This window comes from Mus caroli, chromosome 17 (genome assembly GCF_900094665.2).
Source record: "Mus caroli chromosome 17, CAROLI_EIJ_v1.1, whole genome shotgun sequence".
NCBI lineage: Eukaryota > Metazoa > Chordata > Mammalia > Rodentia > Muridae > Mus > Mus caroli.
Genome location: NC_034586.1, coordinates 20,660,815 through 20,672,046, shown reverse-complemented (window position 1 = coordinate 20,672,046; position 11,232 = coordinate 20,660,815). Strand labels below are relative to the sequence as shown.

At 42.9% G+C, this 11,232-nt stretch overlaps 1 protein-coding gene across 4 annotated transcripts in view; it reads right to left on the bottom strand.

Moving 5' to 3' along the window:
* Window positions 1–8,607: 8,607 nt before the first annotated feature.
* Meiob (meiosis specific with OB-fold) overlaps window positions 8,608–11,232 on the bottom strand; it is a 28,163-nt gene continuing 25,538 nt past the window's right edge. For all 4 annotated transcript variants that reach the window (XM_029471679.1, XM_021149016.2, XM_029471678.1 and 1 more), the window contains one exon: window positions 8,608–8,970. In XM_029471679.1, coding sequence (XP_029327539.1) covers window positions 8,860–8,970 — 111 coding nt within the window. In that variant the 3' untranslated portion in view covers window positions 8,608–8,859. The remainder of the gene's footprint in view (window positions 8,971–11,232) is intronic.

The window sequence follows — 11,232 nt, the reverse complement described above, 5'->3', positions numbered from 1 at the left end:
CCTGTAACTCATGATCCTCTCCCTGTCTGCCTGACTGCTGCTGAAAGAAGAGCTAAGTACTACATCATACCATTGTCCTCCCTGATGCTTATCCTAGCTATTGTGACTTCCACATCCGTCAGCGCCTCTGCAATATGATTTTCATTGATCATGAGGGATTCCAGGTTAGCCCTCTGATTTTAGACATTAGGATTTGCTTGTGGAATCAACACGCTGTTAATTTCTAACTGCTGTGGCTGGGTTCCCAAAGTCAAAGGGTGTGTTCATATTGCAATGTACTGTTAGTCTAGCTAGCAAGTGCAAGGTTGAGCTGAGATAGCTACCAAGTTAACAGATGAATTGAGCAATCTGAGGGCACAAGCTAGTGCCCAGAATGCACAATGGCCACGGGGCAATGTCCATCAAGCAGCAGAATGAGCTTTGGAACACACATCTGACATCAGCATTACACAAAGCCTTGGATGCAGGAATCAAATCCAATCCAGTTCTCAATTCCTGCTAAAATAACAGTAACCCCAACACAAGAAGGTACATATCCCTTCTACTTGTTTTAAACAGATATGACCTATGAAACAGCTAAAAGATACAGTCAGTGAAGTCAAACTACCCTTCAGTAGATTCAATATCTGTAATTTTCAGATATGGAGAAATGGCCCAGAGGTTAAGAACACTGTCTGCTCTTCCAGAAGATCCAAGTTCAACCCCAGCAACCACGTGGCTCCTCACAACTGCCTAACTCCAAGGGAATCCAACACCCTGTGATCTCTGTGGGCACTGCATGAACATGGTGCACAGACATATTGGCAGACAAAACACCCATGAACATAAAATGAAAATTAAAAACAACAAATTGTTGGCCAGTCATAGTGGTACACACCTTTAATCCCAGCACTCTGTAGTGTGGTCTATACACATTTCAGGACACCCAATAATATAATTTGCTAATCACATATGAAAATAACTTCATAATGTTAGTCTAGCCAGAATATTTCTTCATACCTGTTACAGATATTTGTTTTTGCTTTAATGTATTGGAGTGCATACCTTTAATCTCAGCACTCAAGAGGCAGGAACAGGTAAACCTCTGTGTGTTCAAGGCCAATCTGGTCTACAAAGGGAGTTCCAGACCAACCAGAGCTACATAGTGACATCCTTTCTTAAATAAACTTTTCACTGGGTGTCTATAAAAAGTGAGGGAATTCCAGATCAGCTAGAGCTACATAGTAAGACCCTGACTCAAATAGGTGGGTAGGAAAATAGGTAGGCAGGTAGGTAGGTAGGTAGGTAGGTAGGTAGGTAGATAGGTAGATAGATAGATGATAGATAGATAGATAGATAGATAGATAGATAGATAGATAGATAGATAGATAGATATTTCATTGGGCATCTATAAAAAGTGAGCAATAGGCCAGTCCCAGTCTCACAGGCCTATAATTATAGCTGCCTTGGATTTGATCCCAGAATCCTATAAACAGATCATCAGGAACAGAAAGGGCAGAGAGCAACACCTATAAAGCAAGTGGGAGAGAGCTGGAGTGAGACCCAGTGGGGAGAGACTCCAACTGGAGGGAGAATTAAGGGAGTCTGCAATCATGGTGAACTCTGCCTCCTTCAGGGCCTTATCAGACTTCCCTGCTCCTCACAGAAGCTAGGAGACCCCTGCAAACTTGTGGTCCAAGTTTCAGACAACATTCTCCACAGGTTTTATTTCTGATGCTTAAACTGTTAGGAGGCAACAAGGGAAAGAACAAGCTTTCATACACAACATGGAACAGTTACTCATTTCGGGGGGCGGGGGACGGGGTTCAAGAAAGGGTTTCTCTGTGTAGCCCTGGCTGTCCTGGCAATCACTTTGTAGACCAGGCTGGCCTCAAACTCAGTAATCTGCCTGCCTCCTGAGTGCTGGGATTAAAGGGGTGAGACCACAGCGGGCTTCATTTTTTCTAAGGGAAAAACATGGCTATGAAACATTAGTTGCTTACACTTAAAAGTTTTAGGTACATTTTGTTAACTTGTGTATGAAAAAGAATATACAAATTTGTACTTAACAAGTATTATGTAGCAATTTCCTCCAAGAAAGACCATTCCATCTCTCTGGAAGACAAAGGATGTGCTGAAGAGAATGGAAACATTTAGTCCTTCGGAGAAGCTAGTTAAACTCTCAGGAAATAAACAGCTCAACAGTTTCAGGAAGTTCTGATGGTCTAAGCCCCTCCTTTCCCAAGCTTATAAAAACAGTAAGGACCACTACGAGATAGACTTAGACAGCTGAGTTGCTTAGAAGAGTCTCAGACAAGCTGAACTGCCTGGAAGAGGCAGGGGCCCCTCTGGCCCCATTAGTTCCAACTTTGAAGGGATTTTTTTCTGTAAGGGGCAGTGTTGTTTGAGAAGGTCCTGAAGGAGGCAGGCAGAACTGCCTGGCAAGAGACTCAGACTAATTCAGTTGCCTGTAAGATACAGTCTCCAACCAGTCAAACTGTCTACAAGTTTTGCAGTGAATTCTGAGGTCCCAGCTTTCATGCAACTTCACCTATGTTGGGATGGGCTTTTGGTGATAGAGCTGTTTGACTCATTTATGCTCTGATAAGTACTTTCATACCTGCACTCCTATAAGAAACCCCAGTAAAACTCAGTGGTTCAAGTTAGATTCTGGTGATATACCCTATTTTGGTCTGTCATTGGTTTCTCTGACAGGAATAGATGTTTGAGGAGTGAGTGTAACACAACTTAAATGTTTCAAAATGTCTCTCCCAAAGCTACAAATTCTAGCCAAGGTCAAGTACCACGGCTAGGGTGACAGTTTGCATCTCTTTAAATAGCTCTCTGAAAGCTGGGTGGTGATAGTGTTATGCCCCGACTCTTCAGAAAACCCAGGGGAGGGCTGGAGAGATGGCTCAGCGGTTAAGAGCACTGACTGCTCTTCTGAAGGTCCTGAGTTCAATTCCGGCAACCACATGATGGCTCACAACCATCTGTAACAAGATCTGGCGCCCTCTTCTGGAGTGTCTGAAGACAGCTACAGTGTACTTACATATGATAAATAAATCTTAAAAAATAAAAAAGAAAGAAAGAAAGAAAATAAAAAAAGAAAGAAAGAAAGAAAGAAAGAAAGGAAACCCAGGGGAGCTCAGGAACTGCACAGTCCGATGAGATCCTGCATAAAAGTCTTTTTATTTTCAAGTCAGACTCGGATCGCAAACCTTCTCACAACTCGGGACAGGAGTGCGACCCCGAGCTTGGAAGGCTTGGCATTTACATACAGCGTCGTTAGAGATTCTTTGAATGCGTAGGGTGATGGGGGAGGCGGATGAGGCAAGTCATAATGCAAACACGATACCATTGGTAGGGCGGGATTGTGAGGCTGAGAGGGGGATTCTTCCGACCTAAGGATTATCTTTATGGGGCTCTCAGGAACTAGTTATATGACTGGCCATAACTGTCTATGACCTCTGATCACCTTCCTTCTATGCTTTAAACATGGGACCCTAATCTCCTTTTTCCAAGGACAGGCACCAGCTGCACCTGGGAAGTGCCCAGCCAGTTATTACAGACAGTGCTAGCCTCGGAGACACAGAGGCAAGGGGGACTGTCATCTGTCTTGCTCAAGCTGGCATTTGTGGCTTCTCACAGTTCTCTCAGAACGGCCAGGGAGAGGGAGGAAGCCTCGAACTTGCTGCAGGAGGGAGCAGGGGTTGGGGAAAGTGGAACATCTGCAGGAAAGCCAGAAGCAAGCTGCCTGTGCACCCCACAAAGCTTGCTGTGGGAGAGAACCGTAGAGTGGGGGAAAGGGAATTTCTTCGAGAAAGTGCAGAAGCAAGCTGTCTGTGCATTTCAATAGCACATGCCTTTAATCCTAGCACTGTGGAGGCAGAGGCATGCAGATCTCTATGAATTTGAGACCAGCCTGGTCTACAGAGTTAGTTCCAGGAAAATCTGGGCTACACAGAGAAATCCTGGCTCAAAAAATCCAAACCAACCAAACAAACAAAAACCATAAATAGCTATCTGCTACATCATGCAAATTATATTGTAGCAATTAGGTTGTCAGGTTGGTTTTATATTTCCTTTCAGTAAGAACACCAATCAAATGTACTAAAACTTTAGTCTGTTCTAAAGGGAAAGGAAAATGTAATTATAAGTGTCCCTCAGGCCTCAGGGAGCTATACAAAAGACTGTAAAAGCCAGAGTGGATGGATGAGACCAAGGAAAGAGTATCTTCCAAAAACAATAGTACTGATGCAGATATAAACTCAGTGTGGCAGTATCCATGGGTCCTTCCAGGTTTAAGTCAGACAGTGTCCCAGTCCTCAGAGGGGGAAGTGGACACAGGCTTCCATCCCTAACTGAGGGATCCTCTCTCTATTTGACAGCTGCTTGCAAAACAAAAATTATTTAATCCAATGGAGTATTACTTTTTTCGAGACAGGGTTTCTCTGTGTATCCCTGGCTGCCCTGGAACCCACTCTGTAGACCAGGCTGGCCTCAAACTCAGAAATCCACCTGCCTTTGCCTCCCAAGTGCTGGGATTAAAGGCATGTGCCACCACTGCCTGGCTCTGTCTTTCTTTTTAAATTTTGGCTTATTTGGTATTTTTGTTTGCCTGTTTGGAGTTAGGTGAGTAAGGAGGTGGGGAAGGTCTAGGAGGCATTGGGAAATGGGAAAATATGATCAGAATATATTATGTGAAAAAATATTTTCAACAAAATATTATATTCTATTTTAAAAGTAACTATAAATGTCATATACTAGAAATTTTTCATACAACAAAATATTACTAAAAATATTACCAACAAGTGATAAGGACACAAAGATAGTTGGTACTTGCTAATCATAGACTAAGCTTATAAGTCTATGTATTTTGCATGAATTAACCCCTAGCTTTCCCAATTGCTATGAGAATTTGGAATTAAGAGTCACAAAAGCAGAAACTTAGAACAGGAGGCCTGGGAACCCCAGATGGAGCTTGAACCTGCAGCCACAGAGTCTGCCCACTCAGCTACCTTTGTTCCAGCCTCTGTCTGAGCCTTTATATGCCATCTGGGAAATGGACAAAATAATGCCCCTCATACATATGAGATGATACCAGTAAAAGGCTATTTCTAAGTTACATGAGAAAGATTGAGTACTGTCAGCTATTAATGTTATACCAACGTATGGGGCTAGAGAGATGGCTCAGTGTTTACAGCATTGGAGAAGACTGAGTTAGGTTTCCAGTACCCAGTTCCAGTTCCAGGGGATCTGATGCCCTCTTCTGGCCTCTGCAGGCACCAGGCACATGGGGCACAAATATACGTGCAGGAAAAACACCCATAGACTAGACATAAAATAATAAAATATTAAAATATTAAAATATAGCAATATATGAACTGAGCATGGTGGTGCGTGCTTATCGCCCTAGTACATGGAAAGTGGAGGCAGGAGGATCATGAGTTCAAGGACAGCCTAAGGTGTATAGTGAATTTGAGGCCAGCTTGATGCACAGAACAACAACAAAATACATAAGCATACACACACATACACACTTAATATCTAGAAAGCTAATATCTAGAAATGTATCTCAAGGCAATGAGTAAGAAGATGTATAAATGTTTCCTTGTTGTTTGTAACAGCTTAAAGTAGAAAAACTCCTTTGTTGTTATTTTGTTTTGTTTTATTTGGAGACAAGGTTTTTCTATGTACCTTTGGCTGTCCTGGAACTCACTATGAGACCAGGCTGGCCTCAAACTCACAGAAATACTTTCTCCTCTACCTGCCAAGTACTGGAATTTAAGGTGTGTGCCACCATACCCCATTAATAAACACATACTTTACAAGTAATTCACACCATAATATGCTTCATACTTGGTGAACTTCAAAATCATATGACATGGGTGAACTTAAAAAAAAATCATTGTACTAAGTGAAGTCACAAGGACAAATACTGTGAGACCCCTCAGGCAGGGAGAGCCTAATTCACAGACATGAACTGTAGACCAGAACTTACCTGAGCTGTGGGAAGGGAAGAAGGGTGAATGGTCAAATGGTAAAGTTGTGGTTTTCAAGGAAGTAAAGGATTTTGGAAAGGTCATAAGCACACAACATTATAAATGTGACTAATTTCAATGAATGATATATGTAAAAATGGTTAAGATATGAATTTGAAGGGGGGTCCAAGACAGGGCTCTCTGTGTAACCCTGGCTATCCTGGAACTCATTCTGTAGACCAAGCTGGTCTTGAACTCACAGACATCCACCTGCCTCTGCCTCCCGGGTGCTGGGATTGAAGCTGTGCACCTGGTGCTATTATGTTTTATCAGGATATAAAACAAAAATACATTTAAAAACATGACTCCAGTTTTAAAATGTAAGAGATTACAGTTATGTTCTGATGTGTATTATTTTCTATGAGAAATATAAAGTCATGCAGGATTCCTCGGGGTAATGCATCACACGTACATGAATGTATTATGTGCATATACACACACATACATGAATGTATTATGTACACACATACATACATGAATGTATTATATACATACACACACATACATGAATGTATTATGTACATACACACATACATGAATGTATTATGTACATACACACATACATGAATGTATTATGTACATACACACACATACATGAATGTATTATGTACACACACACACATACATGAATGTATTATGTACATACACACACATACATGAATGTATTATGTACACACACACATACATGAATGTATTATGTACACACACACATACATGAATGTATTATGTACATACACACACATACAGGAATGCATTATGTACAGGACAAAGCATAGTCTACAAAGAAAAAGTCGTCTCATCACCCAGACTGAACCCAAAACTTGGCAGAAACCAATTCCAGGAATTGGTTAACATAAATGTGTTAAGTTAAACTTTGAAACATACCTTTGATTTGGTGTCACTGGCCCTTTCTGATTCCTATGCCACCAGCAAAAACCCGAGAGATAAGCTCACCTGGGTTGTGAGCAGGTAATTTAGAGCCCTCTGCTGGCCACACTGATCCTCAGCTGTGCCAGGGAACAGCATTGTCAGGGCAGCCACCAGGAGGATCTCTCTATTATGTGGTAGAAAGTAGTGGTGAGACTATTGGCACAGCTGAAGACCCTTGGCACAGGAACCAGGCTGGTGCTCACAGACCTGCCCTGACCCAGCAGTCCTGACATGCCAGAGTGGGATCCAGTGAGGGCGCATCATTGTGGTTTGCGTCAAAGCTGTTTGGTTGCCTGGATCAAGAAAGCTCTGACATCACCAATGGATTAGTTCATTGAAGGGCTGTTGGGAGTCATGTGAAATAAAGACATACCCAGGCATGGTGATGCACCTTTCTAATCCTAGCACCTGGGAGGTAGAGACAGGAGCATTAAGGAATGAACCTTCAGTACATAGTAAGTTCTAATATTATCCCTATGATGTCAGTACTTAGGAGGCTGAAGCAAAAGGATTATAAAGTTCAAGGCCAGCTGCCACAGAGGAAAACCCTGTTGAATACAGAGAAAAAGAGGAACTAGGAGGTGGGACCGAGAGAAGGAAGGGGTCCTTGGGACATATGTTGTTCGTGGGAAACTTATCCTCTCTCTGCTGCCTAGTCTTTATGAGGTCACAGCTTTGCTCTGCCATGTGCTGCCAGTCATGATATTCAGCCTCAAGTAAAAGTGATGGGCAAGGGACAATGTCTGATATCACGAGCCAAACTAAATCTCTCTCCCTTTAAGTGTATTTCACCTGGAGTTTTATTACAACAGAAAGCTAACAAGCCCATATGCACTCTCAGCTACCAGCAACTGTTATCCTGCCCTGACCCAGGCAGGCAGCTCCAACTCTTTATCTCCTTCCTGTCACCATGATGACTCATCTTGCTTACATGATCCATCTCTCCCTCCTCAAGGAGAATGGGAGGAGGCCCTGTATCTATTCCATCTTGCTTGTCTAAATCAAGTCCCTCACTATCTCATTTACTAGCTCACTTTGGACATACCAGGATCACCTGGCAAGTCTGCACAACTGTACATATAGTAAAACCATAGAAAACATTGGATAACACACATGTCCCTTCCAACACCAGCTTCATATGAAAGCTCAGTATACTCACTTTTCTGTCTTGTGTCCTGCCCTCTGCAGGACAATGGATCAGATTTGAGGTTCACAATTGGTGCCAAACTAGGGTGGGTCTTGTAGAGGGGCCGGTGCCTGGAACAAGTAGCTCAGATCTGTGTGGGGCTGAGCATTGTGCTCACCCTGTGCTGCTGCAGGGAGCAGTGGGCTGAGAAACAGCTGCCACGCCAATGTCTTGAGAAAATTCCCTCTTCAAAGTTCCTGAGGCTCACACATCACTCCCATAGCTCTTGAAGTTGGTCCCCTCCCTGCTGATTCATACGTGCCAAGCCTGCATCAGCAAGCCTTAGCCTGCACCAGGTAGCTCCAGCTTGTCATCACCAAAGCCAGACCAGATCCTGCGCGGCCTTGCCTTCTCTCCAATATCAGGAACCTTTCACTGGGTCCTGTCAAGTGATATCTGCCACCACACTACGGAGAGGACATTTTGGGGGCTTCTAACCTTCTTCCAGAGACAAAGAAACCATTCATATCTGGGAGGAAGACCAAGCATGTTTATTTCTGTACATAAGCAAACATTTCCCCATGTGAGAGAAGACAGGGTAAGGCTAATAGAAATGGTATTCCAGGGGCTGAGCTAACTCTAGAAGGAAACAGTGACAATCTAAGAAATACTTTTACCACATTTAGGCAAAATGTAATTTTACACATAATTCTCAAGCTAACATTCCATCGTAAGAGTTAAATGTCTATATTTTCCCAGAATTTGGAGCAAAATCTGGTTTTAAGTATGTCCTTGTCTAGCCAGGTTCCTGCTTGCCTCAGTAGGATCTGCAAGCTTACAGGAGAGTATGGTGACTTTCAGTCCACCCCTTGCTCTGTGTGATAAAATCAACTGAAGGAGAAAAAGAGACAGAGGTTGGAGTTAAATATTACCTCGTACACCAAGCTGAAAACCAGTGACCACAAAGGAAGAACTGCAAGGGTTTTTGTTGTTGGTGTTGTTTGGTTGTTTGTGCTTTTCTGAAACAGGGCCCTGCTGTGTGACTCTTGCTGACTGTAAACTCATGGTCCTCCTACCGCAATGTCATGACTGCTGAACTACAGGTGTACGCAGCTGGGCCCAGCTTGGAGTCACTCTGAGTACCAATTCTTTTTACTTCAGATATGAGAATTATAGAAAGTGTTTTGTCTTTATAGACAGAGATTTATTTTGGATTTTTAAAAAGTAGAATCTCATCAAACACTTGAGAATAAACAAGAACTTCTGGCATTTCTGCTGCCACCACCCAGGGGCTAAGATTATTTAGCTGGCATCTTTGACCAAACTTCTCAGGTAATATAAACTCTCATATTCAGTTTCTGCTTGTCTGAGGCAGAGTCTTGTGATTTTCCATTCACATGCTGCTGCTGTCCAACTCCTGACCTCCTGCTGTACCTTACCAAGTAGATACAGGTTTAAGTCACTAGACCTGGCTCACAAGCTCTGGTTTCTGTCCAAGATCTTTCATGAATAAACTTAAATATCTTTTAGTGTCTAGGTATGTGGCTCACTGGTAGAGTCTTAACTAGGGAATTCCATCACTAATCCATACACACACAAAAGTTCATGCTTGTAATCCCAGTACTTAGAAGACTGAGGCAGGGGCTGGCAAGATGGCTCAGCAGGTAAGAGCACTGACTGCTCTTCTGAAGGTCCTGAGTTCAAATCCCAGCACCACATGGTGGCTCACAACCATCCATAATGAGACCTGACGCCCTCTTCTGGCGTGTCTGAAGACAGCTACAGTGTACTTATTTATAATAATAAATAAATCTTTGGGCCGGAGTGAGCGGGGCCGACCAGAGCGAGCAGGATCGACCAGAGCCCAACAACCACATGAAGGATCACAACCATCTGTACAGCTACAGTGTACTTACATACATAAATAAATAAATCTAAAAAAGAAAAAGAGACTGAGGCAGGAGGATAGCCTTGATTTAAAACCAGCCAATAGTGATGTCCAAGCCCAGAGGGAAACCCTATCTCAAAAGAAACAAAACAAAATAGATGTTTTACACAAACATGGGTGTTTTGCCTGCATACATGCTTGTACATCACCTGCATGTCTGGTGCCCTCGGACCAGAAAAGGAAATTGGATCCCCTGCAACTGGAGTTAAAAGACTACTGTTAGCCCCGTGTGGGTGCTAGGAATGAACTCAGGTCCTCTGAAAGAGCAGCCAGTGCTCTTAAGAGCCTAGGCATATCCTCAGCATTAACCCCACCCTACCCCAAACACAATCTTCTAAGCATATGTTTGGAAACATCCAATATGCTTGTACCTGAGGACAATTTGTTGTACGTGTGTAAAACTTTATACACGTTTCCATGAATGTAAAGGACTAGAGGGATGGCTTGGCGATTAAGAATACTTGCTGCTGTTGCAGAAGTCCCTAGTTCACTAGCCAGCACTCATGTGGTAGCTCACAACTATCTGTAATTCCAGGCCCATGGGATCAGATGCCCTTTTCTGGTCTCTGAAAGCACTGCACACACATGCTACATAGATATATGAGCAGGTAGAACACCCACACATATAAGTTGTTTAAAATTATCAAGCTCATTAGCAAGGTCATGTGTGTTCTTATGATGATGGAACAGAACATTTTGTGGGTTCACACAGATATAGGAGAAGCAGCGTATGACTAACTTTTCTCCAAGGGCCTGGTATCCATGGTTACTACAACCTCAAACCCAGGTTCTAGAAATATTGGTGAGGCCATTACTGTCTCCATGTCTGCAATCTATTCAGATATATCTTGAGGTGCCTAGAAAAGACCATTTGGAACTATTACAGCCTCTATGAGGCTGTGGTGAAGTAGAAACAGCATTCACAAGACCACAGAAGGAGTCCTCATAGTTATATCAAAGTGTGGACATTTCTACTCCCATTCTCTGTCATTTGTAGAGTATGAGAGGATGTTATTGCTCTGACTACTAATGGCGTGTGGGCTCATGAACATCTTTGTTCAATATGAAATTCTAATAGAATAAATATCAGCAAATAGAAACTGGAGCTCAGTAACCTCTAAGATTACAAGAGAAAGCACTACAAGGCATGGCAGGAAGGAAGGAACCCTAGCGGTTGTCCTCTCACCAGTGACCTGGGCAAGGAG